Raw genomic sequence first — 17387 nt, 5'->3', positions numbered from 1 at the left:
CTTCAGCTGTTACATAGGTATTTCACCTATTATGTATGTATTTTCTATAAATAGTATTCAGTTCAGTTCAGTTCAGTTGCTGGATATGAGAATATGTGTTTACTTTCATAGGAAATTTTGGGGTGTAGTGAGTGAGGTATTAGAGACTTCAGATCACACGCTCAGTAGGCATTTGGGAAGTGTGGAACTGGAGGTAAACTGAAACGGATGGTGTGTGCTGTGCTGTGTTTAGTCGCTCAGTCGTGCCCGACTCTCTGTGACCCCAGGGACAGCAGCCCACCAGGCTCCTCTGTCCATGGCGTTCTCCAGGCAAGAGTACTGGAGTGGGTTGCCATGCCCTTCTTCAGGGGATGTTCTAGACGCAGGGATCAAACCCACGTCTCCTGCATCTCCTGCACTGGCAGATGAATTCCTTACCACTCAGCCACCTGGGAAGCCCCTATATTTATAAATATATGCATGTATATATTTATATGTGTATATATATGTATAAAGATGTATCTGTTTAGTGTTTGTCTATATAGCAGCTGAATATTCAGAGAGGTATACTTTCTTGCACAAGGGCATTATATATGTGTTTTCATGTGTGCATACGGTGTGGAAGGCATTGATCAAACTGTTAAGTGTGGAACATAGCTTAGGAACTGAGTCGTCAGGAGGGAAGAGTTGCCGGAAGCACCAAGTCAGAGCCGTTTTTCAAGGCAGATGCCACGGGCAGTGGGGAGACCGAGCCCTGAAGGGACCCGCTGACCCGCTGGGGCTTCTAGTCCAGCTGTTTTTCTCAGGCTGTAGAAAGGCTGAGCTTTGGTAACTTGGGGAACGTGCACATGGCTGGCTCTGGGTAGCACTGGTGTTACCGCAGAAACCCAGAACTTTCCTTTGCCCCATCACCTGCTGTGACGGTTAGACCTGGGGAAGAGAGGCCGTAATTGCACAAGCAGTGTCCTTAAGTATAGAGGCTTCCTTGCTGACTTTTTAGCCGAATGCATGAAGAAGGTCATGGGAGAAAGTCTTCAGGTCAAGTCAGAGTTTAAAGCTCGGGCTGTCAGCTCGTACCTGGCAGGAGCGTTCTCTCCCTTTCAGCTGGGAGACTGAAAAACAGTGCAAGACAGTCCCTTCCAGAGGCCGCTTACCTGGCCAGGCTCCACCTGCTCTCTGCTGGGCGCTTCCGGTAGCACAAGGAAGAGGTCTGGTGGAGACCTGTGCCCCAGACGATTGAGATGGAGAAGGGTGACTTGAGGGCCAGTTGTCCAAGGCTGAAGGCCGTGTCTGTTTAGTAAATGTGTATGCTTAGAACCATAGGCTAAATTTTCCTTGGCTGATTTAATTACTTTCTTTTTAAATTTTAAAATACTTTCAGTCATGTATATCGACTAACTACTCCCTGAAAAAAATAAAATCAAATAAACTTCAAGGAGTGTGCAATCTAATGAAGAAGATAAAACTTGTAATCAAGTGATTATATCGCAAGGCAAGTTATTGCCTTGCATGTTATTATTTTGCAACATATTTTAACATATTGTTAACATATTATGTATGTTACTATATCAAGTTATTATATCGCATGACAAGTTGTAAAAAGAAGTGTCATGAAGGAGGCACAACATGCTTTGGAAGTTCAAAGTAGTGGCCTTGTGAAAGTTTATGGCAGAAGGAGTTATGAGAGGTGGTGGAGGAGGCCCCTGCAGGGAGAGTGTGCGGGCGTGGCCGGACAGAAGTGGATGGAGAACAGACAGCGTCCCCTCGGCGGAGGAGAACATGCCGCTGCTGTGGCCCATGGGCGAAGAGTCACGTTAGAGCTTCAGAACCGAGCTTGGTGAGCTTGCCTTTTGTTCAGTAGGCAACTCACTGTTTTGATTTGTACCCCCCAAATACTCAGTTTTAAGCTGAGTGATTTTTTGCTGTGGATTCATCTGAGAACATGGTATATAACCTCTAGCTTCTTGTCGCTGAAAGTCAGATCTGGTTAAGTTACCTCGTAACTTTGTCTTGGCTCTTTTGGTCAAGATCACTGTCAGTTGTTACTGTTACGTAATAGCAGTGTTATATTCACACTTGAATTTTATTTGCTCTCATCTTGGGTATTAATTTGTTTGTTGATGGGTATCCACATGTCCCACTATGCTTCACGTTATTAAATGACAGAAACATGTTTTATTCATCTTTCTATACCCACAGTCTAGAAATGAAGTGAAGTGAGGTGAAAGTTGCTTATTTGTGTCCAACTCTTTGCAAACCCCATGGACTATACAGTCCATGAAATCATCCAGGCCAGAATACTGGAGTGGGTAGCCTTTCCTTTCTCCAGGGGATCTTCCCAACCCAGGGATCGAACCCAGGTCTCCTGCATCACAGGCAGATTCTTTACCAGTTGAACCTCAATGGAAGCCCAGCAAGGAAAGAGAAAGCAAACAAAAACAACTGTTCCATGTGCTGCCAAGTACTTTAGATAAAATGTCTTATTATTCATCCTCCAGATCCCTTTTTACAAGAGAGGAAATGGGTACTCAGGGAGACAAAGTATTGATATTTTGTGGGCGATCATTAAACTAGTAAAGTGTAAAGCCAAGATTTAAACCCAATATGTTTTGATTGAGTCTCTTTCCATCATATCACATCACCTCTTCCTAAGGGTTTTCAGTTCAATTCAGTCCAGTCGCTCAGTCGTGTCCGACTCTCCGCAACCCCATGAACCACAGCACGCCAGGCCTCCCTGTCCATCACCAACTCCCAGAGTTCACTCAAACTCATGTCCATCGAGTCGGTGATGCCATCCAGCCATCTCATTCTCTGTCGTCCCCGTCTCCTCCTGCCCCCAATCCCTCCCAGCATCAGTGTCCATCGTTGACCAGTGCTTATTTGTTGAATGCATGAATGAATGAACGGACAAATGAGTTGTAAAATATATTTACTTTAAAATTGATAGTTCCAGAGAGCAATAGTATTGTAAGTGGGCAGAGCTTGAGTGTCCCATCTTGGGAGACTGCCTTTGATCTTTACTATTGTTTACAGTAGCATCAAGTTGGAATTGGCAAGCTAATGTGAATATTGGAAAGCCATGAGTTTGTTCCCATATTATAGCAGCATTATAAATGTGAAGTGCATCAGTGCAGCTTTAATAAGCACCCAGGGCCAGAGGATGTAGTTGAGGTTGTCAGTGTTTGGGAACTGACATTGCCAAGACATTATTGCTTTTCTGCTTTATTAAAGGAGACTTGAAATGATGGCTTCCAATTCTAGCTTCTGGCAAAGATACAGAATGCTGGCTACTGAGAATACAGGTTCCTCCAGGTAGAGAGACACAGAGTTTTTTCAGTTATGTCTGTGTAGACAGGTATAGTGGTTTCCTTTGTTCTGTGTACAGAATGCCATAGTGAGATTCAATTCTGATACAGATAGGAAATGTTTGTTAAAACCAGGTGTTATTCTCAATCTAGATTTATCCTGGCCTTTTGTGTGAAAGAGAAAGTATCTTTTATCACACGTTGTTTACATCTCTTGTTAACTCAGGCCAAACTATTTCACTGAACATCAGAAGAAAGCCCAGTGCCTACCAGAGTAGGCATTGCTGCTGCTGCTGCTGCTAAGTCACTTCAGTCGTGTCCGACTCTGTGTGACCCCATAGACAGAAGCCCACCAGGCTCCCCCCTCCCTGGGATTCTCCAGGCAAGAACACTGGAGTGGGTTGCCATTTCCTTCTCCAATGTGTGAAAGTGAAAAGTGAAAGTGAAGTCGCTCAGTCGTGTCCGGCCCTTAGCGACCCCACAGACTGCAGCCTACCAGGCTCCTCCATCCATGGGATTTTCTAGGCAATAGTACTGGAGTGGCTTGCCATTGTCTTCTCCGAGAGTAGGCACAGGGACACAGAAAAAGTCATGCCTTTGAGGAGATCACAGTCCAGTCAACCTTAGGTCAGAAGTCGTAAAGGCGGAGTTAGAAATATCAAACTGGAGCACGCAGAAGATGCTACCCTAGGGATTCTTAACTGCAAGGGGATGGAGCAAAGATACGCCCACACCTGTCAGCCCGTGGAAGGGCGTGCACGTGGGATGTGTTACGCAGTGTGTGCCCAGGGTCCTTTCGCCAGTTCAGCCCTGGGAGAGGACAGGCATGTACTGTTGGATGCCTGCGTCACAGTTGCATGTTGTCACCAATCAGTAAAGACGTTTGTGGAAAGCTAGGTTGCTGTTTTTATATGTCTATGAAAACAGCTTTTGTGATTCTAAAGATGTACTTGGCTTTGTGTTATAAAGGTTCAGTTAGGGATTGCAGCTGTTGTATTATCTGGAAAAAGAGAGAAGTTGGGGTGACAGAACTCAACAAAATTACACATCAGGGTAATAGCTCCAGTTTGGGTAAACAAGGGGAAAATATGCTGTAGGCCAAAGTGGAGATGTGGTTGATGTAGGGAACCAATTGTTGACTGGGTCTTAAAAAGTTTTAGAACAATATGGTCAAAAAAGTAAAGAGGATATATGTTTATTTTTTCCAGCAAAATTTTAGTGGCTGGACAGAAAGTCAATAGCCTTAAAGCTTTTTTAAATGTCCTTTTGTGTATTCTTTTGTTACCGTATACTTGTAACTTCTCATAACACTGTTACTTTTCCACTCAGTCATTTTTCTTTCAATTTAAGAATATCTTTGTGCTTTGAATATAGACATTATACTCTGTTAGAAATACTACTACCAATTGTTGATGCACACATTAAAATTCCCAAGACCCTTTCTAATGTGTTTTTCACTGCATACTCCCAGCAACCCTAAGTAATAGGTGAAGACAGTATTTTCTTCATTTCACAGGTAAGGAACTGAGAGTGGATACTTAAATACTCACCTGCAGGCACGGCAGCTCTGTGCTGGGTCCAAGACTTTAGCCTGGAACTTCTCACTCCATATTCTTTTCCTTTTCCAAGGTCACACTGCTTTTGGAGGCCTGTGTTGTAATAATTTTAGTGGGCTGTGGTTCCCTGAAGCTAGCCTAGGAGTGTCTTCTGAGGCTGACATGAGTGTCCAGCTGCCCACAGGGAATTTCACCCAGCTCTTACTCAGCAAAGGCAAACCAAGGGATCTCTTCAACTCACTCCACTACCATTTTACAGCAGACTGATCTCTTATTGTCTGTTTTAGTGTTTGGGCCATCATTCTGCACATTTTAAGAAACTTACAGGTTGACTGAAAGTCGGAAACTATTGCAGTATACTCTCTTTACACTTCTGCCTTGTAATGTCAGTGTTGTGCTTCTCAGGGTGTGATTTGGAGAGTGTGGAGGAGAAAAAAAGAATGTGATATATTCATACATTTTTATTTCCTTCACAAATAAGGTGGCTACTGAGCAAAGTGGTATGCCTATATATTCATTCCCAACTGCTGATCTCCTTTCCGTCGAGCTGGCGTGAGGATGGCCGGTGTAAGTCGGTAACTGAAGCAGCTGGTGCAGTGGTGCTGCTCTCTTCCAGGAGTCTTGTTCCCTTTCAATGTTGCCTCTGTGCACGGAAACCTTAAAAGGTAATGTCTTGGCCACCAAACTTTATCATTTCTGTGTCATTTGCTGTTGTTTGCATAATACTTTGAATTTACGCTTTAAAATACCGCACTACCCTCCTAGGAGAAGTTAAAATATTATGAGAATAGAATTTACTAACCTGACTACATCTGGGCCCAAGTAGGATCTAACCACTATTTTCTGTAAATTATGAATTTTATTTTCTTTCTTCCTGATCTTTGCTTTTCTTTTTTATAATTTGCCCTAAGTCCTTCCTGCCTTTCCTGTTTGGATCAAATACTAAATCTGTTCATTTGTTTATGATGACCAGCCTGTCTCTTTGGGCCATGCCTTTGTGTCTTGGAAGGGGTGTCAGTTTGGACCCAGCTGATCAGCCGTTGCTGCTTGTTATCCTGCCTTGGGCAGGCCACTTAGCTCTCCTGAAACGTGCTAATTCTACTTCCCGGGGTCGCTGTGAGACTCAGACAAGTGCATGTGTATATGCTTGACATGAGGGTTATGTTGCTTTCTCCCATCATTCCTTCTCTCTCCTTTTAAAAATTCAAACACATATAGGCTATGTCTACATATACAAACAGCTTGGTAGTGTGTTAAATTTAGTTTTTATAAGGTGATTGCAGATGAGTTCTTTGTTTGATCAGTTTTAAGTGATTCCCATCAGGGGACTGATTTTACATGTACAGGTAGCTCAAGTATTTTAGTGAGTCACTTATCTTAGAACTGGTTTTAATGAAAAGAACTATATGCTGAAAGTTCTATTTTTATAAATCTTATTCATCTTATTTACCAAAAAATGCAAATTTATATCCCAATATAATTTTCAGTTTGATAAATTTTATGCCACTTTTATAATTCTTTGTGAAAAGAAAATCACTTCATCTACTTCTTTTCAATTGTCCTGTATGTTTAAATGTTTTTGCACACCTACCCGAAGTACATTCTATAAAGATTTAAAATGTGTAGTTAGCATCATTTTATACTTACTATAACCACACATCTGGCAGGACAGTCTTCCTCAGCTGTGGAATACTCAGCTGTATTTTATCCCATTTTAGTTTAGTGTTGCTGGAACCTGTGCCCTTTGAATCAAAGCTGAAGTTCCCAGGGAGAACCCCCCACCCTGAGTACACATATGCCACTCATGTCTGTCCATCCGTCGTCCTGCCCCTGCCCCGGTACTAAACAGAGAAGCGTGTCTCTAATATATGCAAATAGGAACTTTGCTGTGTAGTGTGATTTTTTGTTTGTTTTTTAATCTAGGTTTGGGGGTTTAACTTTTTATTTGTTTGTTTTGATCTCTTCCTGGGAAAAACTCCAGCCTAGACCAGGTTATTCCCCCTGGGACTAGACTTGATGTGGTCTACAGCTCAGTTTCATTTCATCGTGTCATACTTAGGGAATGACCAATCTTTCAATGGGCCCGCAAGGGCTAACCTAGGAATTATTAGTTATGTGCCATTCATCAACAGGGTACACTTTGATGTACTTTTTATTGCCCAAGTCAACAGCATCTAAAAATCTAATCTTCTGTAAGTGTGTTTGCCGAGTGGTACTTAATTCTCCACAGCTTTCTCTTGCCTTATTTTCCTCCTGTCTCCAGACCTGTTAGTCTCTTATGCAGCTCCCGTGCCCTTCCCCCACCCCTAAATCTGGCTTATCCTTTATCAGGCCACAGGTCAGATTTTTAGTGCTTCAACACTTCAACAGGTCACAGCTCTGGTTGAATTCACAAACCTCAGGTATTTATGTTTTTGGTTTATGTTTAAGCCTTCACTTGTTTTCTAAAACTATTTTTTAACTTATCTTCTAATAAAATCAAATATTTTGTATTTCTTACAGCTTCAGTTCAGTTCAGTCGCTTAGTCGTGTCCGACTCTTTGCAACCCCATGAATCATAGCACGCCAGGCCTCCCTGTCTAGCACCAACTCCCGGAGTTCACTCAAACTCATGTCCATCGAGTCGGTGATGCCATCCAGCCATCTCACTCTCTGTCGTCCCCGTCTCCTCCCACCCCCAATCCCTCCCAGCATCAGAGTCTTTTCCAGTGAGTCAGCTTGTCGCATGAGGTGGCCAAAGTATTGGAGTTTCAGCTTTAGCATCAGTCCTTCCAATGAACTTACTTTTATTTAATTATCTTGTATTGTCTCCCATAATATATTTTGTTTCCACAGAATGTTAACAGGAATTAAAAATAGTGAATCGTGTTTTATAATTTGGTAAATTCACTGTATGATATCTTGTTTCACCGTCACAGTAGCCTTATGGGAAAAATTCAGTCACCACTGATTCCACAGATATTTTTTAAGCAACTGTGACATTGCAGACATTATCCCAAGTCCTGAGAAAAATACAGATGTGAACAAACCTGACCTGTGAGTCTCTGACTCACAGAGCTTGCATTCAAGTGAGAAAGAAAGAATATAAGCAGAAACAGTAAGTCAGCTATGTAGTGTATGGGACTTAAGTCCTTGTATTTAAGACTCCAGTGTGTCTGGAGTGAGAGGGAAGGTAGCTGGAGGTGAAGTCAGAGAACCACGGGGTAAGGATGGCATGAGTATTCCTGTTCACAGAGGGACAGAGCAAAACTGAGGAAAAGATCCCAGTGGTTCTGGCAGTCTGCTCCCCAGTGGCTTACGGCGAGGGAAGTGCTGAGCCAGGGTAACCGGTGGAGCCCAGGCTGGGGTTCGGATCTTCTGACACTGTTTTCATCTTTGCTCTGAATAGCTGACATTTTCTTTCTCACTTTGCTCATCTCATCATTGGAGAGGAAATAAAGCACTTCTGTCTGCTTCTGGGATTCTTTGAGGAAAAGTCAGTTCAGTTCCTTTTAATCTCCGTTTTCCCTCCCTTTTTTTTTTTTAAGAAGTAAGTGGCATTTCAAGTTGAAAAGTCAGGGGCCAGTGTCCATCACACATATTCTTGACTTCAGCCTTTTTATAACCTTGGGTTGGTGTGAAACACGGGACTTCTGTAGAGGACACAGAAACCTTCGTAAATCAGTTATGCTGCTACTTAAAGAGAATCTGTTCTACAGAAAACTTGGAAAGAAGCTTTCGGATGTATTATCGAAAGGGGATTGTGGTTGCTTTAGGTGGTGAACTCACCTCAGACTAGTTAGCCTTGCCAAGCCAGCGCTTTAAGCCCCTTGGTCTAGATGCTTTGTAAATGAATTGTGTGCAGCTAAGACAATGCATCAGTCGTTTCTGCCTCTGCAAAGAAGTCACATAAAAATGAAAGTAGCTCAAGAGAAGGGAATTGTTGATGAATATGCCCTGGAGTAAATTGCTCTTCTCTAAACCAAGGTCCAGGCATTATATTGATGGAATTCACAGACTGTTCTTATCATGACAGGTCACTATTAACCCTTGAAGAGTTTGGCTACCCCAAAATTCAGAGTTATCAACAGTTGGAAGGAATTTTAAAGTCAAAAAATAAGAAACGCTTTTAAATGACAGGGACACTTCACCTTTCCCCTCGCAGTCACAGTAATCTCTATTCAAACTAGAATTCCGGATTCTCGCTGAACATTCAACGAGAATATTGGTGACTTAGGTAAGTTGTCGTGTAAAATACGTAGACGCTGCTGCTGCTGCTAAGTCGCTTCAGTCGCCTCTGACTCTGTGTGACCCCATAGACGGCAGCCCACCAGGCTCCCCCGTCCCTGGGATTCTCCAGGCAAGAACACTGGAGTGGGTTGCCATTTCATTCTCCAATGCATGAGAGTGAAAAATGAAAGTGAAGTCACTCAGTCATGTCTGACTCTTAGCGACCCCATGGACTGCACCAGGCTCCTCCATCCATGAGATTTTCCAGGCAAGAGTACTGGAGTGGGTTGCCATTGCCTTCTCCAAATTCGTAGAGGTTTGCAATTAGACTACTAGGTTGAAAATCAAATTTTAAAGCTGGAAGAGATTTTGTAATCATAACTTTTGTGTTTTTAGTGCTTTGACATGCGTATTTGTTTTCCATTTAATCTTCAGAAGAACAGAGCATGGATACTGTTAATATGCTCATTTTACAACTGATGTTTATCTCAGGCACAGAAAGGTGAAGTAACTTCTTCACGGTCATGTATCTATAGCAATAGAGTTAGTTTTCTGGAATTTATTTTGAAATGTACCTGGTTAGTGCCCATTCCACACTGATACTACTTTCATTCTTCTTACAGTTTTTAACATCCCAGTTCTCTTGTCACCATAAATAAATCTGTTGCAATATGCATTGGATTTTTCCGTTCTTGGGACTTTCATCTAAAAACAAAATTGGATGTTATCTTGAAGAATATACCTTTACCTTTTCACAGTAGTTTGAATGAACCATAGGAGAGAAAAACACCCTCTAGTTTACAAGTCTTTAGTTTTCAGACAGTTAAATTTAAGTGTAGGTATAATTTACAAGGATAGATTTCAGCCATACATCCCTGGCTCTGTTACCTAGAGTTTGCCCTCTCATGTTGATAATTCTTTGCAGAGAAGAGAGGATTTTGTATGCTTGCTTATAGTTTTGGAAGATGTGATGAATCTAATGGTGCGTTTTTCTTTGTGAATTGAATATAGATAGAAATGGAGGTAATGAATAGAAAATGCGAGTGATAGGAATGGTTCTGATGGAAATGACAGTGATGATGCAAAAATGAAATCAATTTCTTATTTAAATTATCATAGTAGTATTCATTAAACCCCTTCTTAAACAGAGCTAGATATTACAAACTGGAAAAAAATGATTAATCATGGATTTGTCCTAGATTTTTCTGTATTAGTCTGGCGTGAATGTTTATATTCACGCTGCAAATTGTAGTTTGCTAGGTATTCAGAAGTTAAGAGCAATTTAGATTAAGGATGTTTAAAGCTCATTTGTAAAATGCTCATACTGTTTGAGCTGTTTTAAAAAGATTTGCTTAGCTAAAGTCATTGGATCAGACTAATTCTGACACTCTTAATCTTCCTTTTTTATTAAGAGCCTTAGACATTTTCTCTCCATTTAAAAATTTGAATGACAAAATTGAGTAAGTAATTTACTAGAAATAGTGCATTAAAGAACAAGTTTGTACAGAGAAGGAAAAATACAATAAATTTTAATCAGGGAACATAGCAGCAAAAATACAGTAAATTTTAATCAGGGAACATAGCAATTTTAAGACAATATGCTCTATCACTTCTTTGTGTCTGAACAGTTTTTAAATGCAGTAGTTTAAAGTAATAGTTGACAAGAGATGAAGTAGTTACTGAGAAGCTAGTTGTATATTGATAATGGATTAAATAGGTTGAATGATTATAAGTGACTGAAGGAGTCCCAGCATGTAGGAGAGAAATCCCAGGAAGTGTGGACAGAGAGGAGGTGAGAGGGAGATCCGAGATGGTACAAACAAACACAGCAGAAAGATCTGTCCTTCAAGGGGCCATACCACCATAGGTCAAGTCACCTTTGGCCTCTCTGAATTTCAGTCCTGTATCTGAAATTAATTTGGAGGTTATAGGTACTAATATGCTCCTTCAGTTTTGATAACTGCTATTATTTTTAATGAAATTGGTTCTTTTTTCATTTATTTATTTTTAATTGAAGGATAATTGCTTTCCATAAACTGGTTCTTACTTATATTAAAACATCAGCTGATAAAATAGAATTTACAGTATAGGTATCTTAGAAAAATTTGAATTCTTCTCGGGAAGGTAAATGATCAGTGGCTTCCTTCAATTAGTTTGTAACTCCAAAAATATGTCCTTCTGTACTCAGCCATAACTTTTAACATGATTGAGTGTAGTATGATGTCTTTGTTGTTTTATTGCTTCACAGAAGTGTAATATATTTGATATATGAAGATTTCTTTTGTATATCAGGTGGCAGGAAAGAACAACATAAAACATGTGAACTCTTCTTCTTACCCAAGTATGATGTTTATATATTCTCAGTATCTGTTATCACTTCATCTAAGCATCCATGAGAAGAGGAAAAGTACGTATCAGGAAAGATGAGGAAAGTTGGTGTGAAAAGAATTTATACCAAGTTGGAGGGTGCCCATTCTAGCTACACAAAACCAAAAATAAATATATACAGGAGCCCCTCAGGAAGACTAATGGTAATAATTGGCCTAGAACCATGAAAGTTTCTTTATTGGAAATGTCTCTTATTCCCAGGCGGTTTTCAACATTTAGTAGCTAAAGGCCCATATTTTGAAGGCAGAATTTAAAATGTGAATTAACATGAGTAGTAATAATTTATTAAGGAACTACTGTGTATGTATTATAAATTTAAAGTGACAGGTATCATTTACAAGCTCTTTGCTTGTAATGAACTATTATGAATTATTCAAATTATGTAGGTGTGTTTTCTCAAGTACTTAACTTTAATAGTGAGTTTAAAGTTAGAACAAAAACTCAAACTAAATGTAGTGTGTCCATGCATACTAAGTCACTTCAGCCCTGTCCAACTCTTTGGGACCCCGTGGACTGTAGCCCAAGAGGCTTTTCTGTCCATGGGATTCACCAGGCAAGAATACTGGAGTGGGTCACTATTCCCTTCTCCAGCGGATCTTCCCGACCCAGGGATTGAAACTGCCTCTCTTATATCTCCTGCATTGGCAGGCAGGTTCTTTACCACTTGTGCCATCTGGGAGGCCACTAAATGCTGCAGCTGCTATTAAAGAGAGAATCATTACATTTCTTATTATTTAAATTTGTTAAGCTATTGTGAAATAATTCTAAGTAATCTGCAGTAAGGTATATGTAGGCATATGCGTGTATATAAATTTCTCTACATATATGTATATGCACACAATAATAAATGCCCATGTTAATATTAAAGTTTTACTTTCTATATCTTTTAATGAAAATTCTAGAAAGGTTTATCTAGTAAGCCTGACTGATTAGCTCACCATGAAAGTAGCATTGATCCATGTTCTCAAGATAATGGATAGTTCATTCCATTGAGACTGCATTTGAGGCTCTAGGCATATGAAAATATGTTTTAAAAAACAGGAAGTTTATACAACTGTGCATTAACTCAGTTTATATGCATTTACAACATCTAATAAATATCTCTGTTCAAAATATCAGCGTAGGAATATGGCAAGATTTAGCTATTATGATTTTTTCTGATATACATATCTATTCATAAATACAGTTTCTTATTTTATAGCATTATTGGTTAATATACTATCTGAAATATGGTATAAACAATCATTCAGATAATATGAAATACTGCTTTGTGTCTTTTAGTTTAGTAAAATTATTCTTTCATTCAATTGTCTATTCAACTGCTGAATATATATTAAGAATCTACAGTGAACACTGTGCTGTGTCTAGAGTTAAAATTAGTGTGAGATTATCTTCTCAAGGAAACAATGATCTTGTTCACTGCTTGTCAGACTCTTCCGCACATCGTAATTTTTGGGGGGGAACTTAAAAATATATATTAATGCCTGGATTCTACCTCCAGAGATTCTGGTTTAATTGCTTTGGGCTACAGCCTGCTCATCAGACGTTAAAGCTCCCTGGGAACCAGCAGTGTCCCTAGCACTTAGGATAGCTCTATCTGTAAAGACACTTGAGATCTTTCGGCACCTCTCCCGTCTCACCCCGCCCACTCAGAAGGAACTGACTCCTCCCTCCACTGTAATCTCATAAGTGTCTCCACTACATTTTCTCTTATCTGCTTATTTACATTTGTGGCTCACTTTTCAGATTTAAAGTCCCTTAGTCTTTGAGGATCCGTGTTTATCTGACCACTGTCTTCAACTCTGGTTGGAATTCCCAGTATGTGGTAGGTACCAAATAAATGGCAATTCACTGAATATGAGTGAAGAGTATTCCAGTAAGTGATAATTTCAAATAATAGAACCTTGAATACTGACGTTGGAGTTGGGTTGAATCCGAGGTAAAAGACCCCTGTTCTGTCCAGTGGAGATGGACGGGACCTTATCTTTGCATGGGCGTGCAGACGAGGGGCGCCGCCGCGGCTGGGGCCACAGCCAGGCGCTCTCAGAGCAGGAAGCAAGAGGCGCTGGGAGCCGGGCTAGTGGGGCAGGCTGACACCTGGCCGGGCTGCAGAGGTTGAAACCTTACAGAGGGTTAAAGGGACCACAAGTCAAAGCCTGATTACTGGACACAGAAGTTAGATGTCGAGAGCCTACAAGGACAGAGGATCAGGCAGAGCAGATAGAGGGGAATCGGTCACTGGCAGGGAAGGCTAGTTTCTGCCATAGTGCTCAACCTCTTTAGTGCAGAGAGGCAGCTTCCGAAGGGTCAAGCTTCCACCGTAAATTCCTGTGGGAACATGTGGTATCAAGTGGTGTATCTACCCAGTCCCAGGTATCCCTGGACCTCCCCTCCTGAGGACCCTTCTTGACAGTCACACGGACCCAGACTCTTAGAAAGCAGTGCCATTTCATGGGACTAGGTGTTTTCTGAGTACAGAAAGCCGAGCTCCTTATCTTCATTTATCCCCTAAAGTCAAGGCTTACAGTTTGTGGGTTTGCTTATTTAATAAGTCCATAAGAGAAAAGAGCAAAAAAACTGAAAACTTAAAATTAGAAATGCTGCTAGGAGAAAATGGATTAAAGTTAAAAATTAAATTATTAAAAATTTTTGGATGACTGCAACCTATAGTTTGGTCTATAACCAGTTTACTCCAAAGACTGTTGTTTTCTCTTCACACTGAAGTTAATAATTTGCTTTATCAATACTTAGACTTTTTTTCCTAACTATATTTCTTCAAATTTTACAAGTACTATATTATTATGTCTTGGGAAATTTAAGAGGTTTTGGAGTTCTCCCAGACTATTAGAAGCAAAATTAAACTGTCAAAGCTTCCTAAATATAGTATTCATTGCTTTTCTTTTTTCTTTTTCATTTAATATAGAAAATTTTCTCGTTGTTCAGAAGAATTCACCTTTGTTGGTCCATCTCACTCTTTCAGTTTTGCTTGGTAAATAAAATCAGACTAACAAATAGGTCTTTAATACTATAATGCAAATTGGAAATGTGTTTTATTAACTGCATATACTTCCCAAGTGGATTTAATTAAGCAAAACTTATTTTATCTAATTATTTCACTACATTTTGTATTTTGCTCTGTACGTTAAAAAATTCATTTAAATTTGGCTGGGAGGATTACTAAGTGTTCACTTTCTGGTATTTTAATTTTTAGGTTAAGTTTCAAAAGCAGAAGAACAGACTCACCATGTAATGCCTCAAGCCATAAGTGTTTTTGCCTTTCGTTCATAATCCTGTCATCTACAGCCCTCTAGCTTCTCATCACTCCCAGCCATGAACTTCTGCAGTCTAAAGATGAAAAGCCATCAGCTGTCTTCCCTCCCACAGTATCCTCTTTAACGCCTCCTTGCCTTGGTTGCACTGCTTCCTGGAGCACCAGTTCCACTTTTCTTTCAAACTCGCATGCTGCTCTTGCTTGGCCTGAGAAACATGTTTATAAATTTAGTGACTGTCACTCCTCCCAGCCTATACATACACCAGGGGCAAGGACTATCACTTACCAATATTTCAGAGCCTGTACACAGCGCGGTGAGCTGGACTGGTGTTCACCATTAGAACTGAATAATTGCAGTGCTTCCCCAGTTTTTCAGGAAAAATAAATAAAGAGTATATCCCAAAGATAGCAATTTTACCCTGTAATTGTTTTTAAACCTACCTTTGTCTGTTACGAGAATTAGTTAGGGATAAACAGGGAAACAGATATAAGCAAATATTGCAGGACAGCATTGAAGAAATACGTTGTGCTTAAATGGATTACTCCCTGCTTTTCTGGATGTGAATGCTTGTAATTGTGATTTGGAGATAATGCTGTTATCGTTTATGCTTAGTGAAATTATTAATACCTGTGGTGACATTAGATATAACAATAACTTCAGAGAGCACTGACACACAAGCATTGTGACTCAAGCAAGTATGAGAACCTCTGTATATTTTAACGGAAATTCTCTTCTGTTGTCATTTTAGCTGAAAGTGTGACTTAGCTGAAAATGTGAATCGCATGCTGCTAATTGAGACTAGCATTAAGTATTTCTAGAATATGCAGTCAGCAATGTAACACAAGCTTCAAGAAACCTTCCAGCTAAAATTTTTCCTGCTTTTTTTTTTTAAGTAAAAGTATACTTTGTATAACTAAATTCTTATGCTTAAGCTTGATTTCCATCCCTCCCCAGACCATTTTAACAATATTCTCATCTTGGGAAAGTCGGGTGGTAGTAAGAAATGACATAACCCATTTTTAGTAAGGGAAGCTGTGAGGAAAGTGATGATAGTGACATTTTCATTCTTCCACTTTAATTTGTTACATATTGCTGTGCTAGATAGATTCATCTAAGAATCCTAATCCATTTACATACTTCCTGTGATGTTTAGCATACTGACATGCAATGAACACTTTTCCTCGGTCTTTCTGTGCTGTTTCCCTAACACAGCATAAATATAAAGCGGTCTTCTGCACATAAGGCTTCAATCAGCCTGTACATTGCCTTCACTGAGGCTTATTTTCATTGAGAAATTACTGTGTTCCGTGTAATCTGTTACTTTTAAATTATTGGAAATTCCTTCTCTTTCTGTTACATACGATTTTCAAGAGACAGTACTCACTCGAGGTGTGTCATTTTTCCATCATGTCTGTGGGTCAGGTATCACCAAAGGCCGATTAGTTTCAGGTTCAGGGCCACCAATTTGGAACTTAATACCTGGAGAAGGAAATGGCAGCCCACTCCAGGATTCTTGCCTGGAAAACCCCATGGTCAGAGGAGCTTAGAGAGCTACAGTCCAGGGCTGGAGGGTAGGATGAGGGTCCCATTAATGATGGGATTAATAACAGTCCCTTTATACACCCAAGATGACAGGCTTTGTTGGTATGATCTCTTTAGTTATGTACATACATCAGTCCGTGAAAAATATGCAGAACCTTAACCATAGCTTGCAGTCTGATTTCCTATTCACTCTTAATTATCTACATTTTCTCTGTTTGAAGATTTTATACATAAGGGCCTTACTGTCTAAATCATTTGAAAACTGTGAGAAAGGGAACCAGATTGTATCTTCCTTTTTTCAGTGCGGTGTGCTATAGTTGGCATGTATGTCTGCAATCCTAGCATCACAATTTTTTCCAGCAAGTAAAATAAAGAAACTCTATTTTAGAAGACTGTGGTGAATGTATATCTAGAATATGTGTATAAGTCAGGACAGGTGCATTTCTGCTGCTATTTGTATTTGTGCTAATGTGTCTCAATAAGCCCTGGGGATACAGTTAGTAAGTAATACAAATGTGGCAGCTTTTGATCCTTCGAAGAAAAGAGTGATATTAAATTAAGCAACAAAAAGAAACCATGTGCAATTAAAATGTGAAGTTGCTATTTCTTTCTGTGGTGTTGTTCAGTCACTCAGTCAGTTGTGTCCGACTTTGCAACCCCACGGACTGCAGCCCGCCAGGCTTCCCTGTCCCTCAGCATCTCCCAGAGCTTGCTCAAACTCACAGCCATTGTGTTGGTGATGGCAGCCAACCATCTCATCCTCTGTCATCCCCTTCTCCTCCTGCCTTCAATTTTCCCCAGCATCAGGGTCTTTTCTAATGAGTCAGCTCTTCCCATCAGGTGGCCAAAGTATTGGAGTTTCAGCTTCAGCATCAGTCCTTCTAGTGAATATTCAGGACTGATTTCCTTTAGGATCGACTGGTTGGATCTCCTTGCAGTCCAAGGGACTCTTAAGAGTCTTCTCCAACACCACAGTGCAAAAGCATCAATTCTTTGGTGCTCACCCTTCTTTATGGTCCAACTCTCACATCCATGCATGACTGCTGGAAAAGCCATTGCTTTGACTCTGTGGACCTTTGTCAGCCAAGTAATGTCTCTGCTTTTTAATACATGGTCTAGATTTGTCATAACTTTTT

The 17387-nt window shown here is 40.2% G+C and overlaps 1 protein-coding gene across 5 annotated transcripts in view; it reads left to right on the top strand.

The window, feature by feature from the left end:
* PRKN (parkin RBR E3 ubiquitin protein ligase) overlaps positions 1 to 17387 on the top strand; it is a 1261621-nt gene that overhangs the window by 173065 nt on the left and 1071169 nt on the right. For 4 of the 5 annotated variants that reach the window (XM_088840889.1, XM_055433926.2, XM_055433924.2 and 1 more), the window contains exon 2: positions 5322 to 5505. The exons of the other annotated variant lie outside the window; for it this stretch is intronic. In XM_088840889.1, the coding sequence (XP_088697015.1) occupies positions 5475 to 5505 (31 nt within the window). In that variant the 5' untranslated portion in view covers positions 5322 to 5474. The remainder of the gene's footprint in view (positions 1 to 5321; positions 5506 to 17387) is intronic. 5 annotated transcript variants of the gene reach the window in all.

Source organism: Moschus berezovskii, chromosome 10 (genome assembly GCF_049115385.1).
Source record: "Moschus berezovskii isolate FMDL1 chromosome 10, NW_MosBer_1.0, whole genome shotgun sequence".
Classification (NCBI taxonomy): Eukaryota; Metazoa; Chordata; class Mammalia; order Artiodactyla; family Moschidae; genus Moschus; species Moschus berezovskii.
Note: the sequence above shows the minus strand (reverse complement) of the source record. Positions and strands in the feature narration are given on the sequence as shown.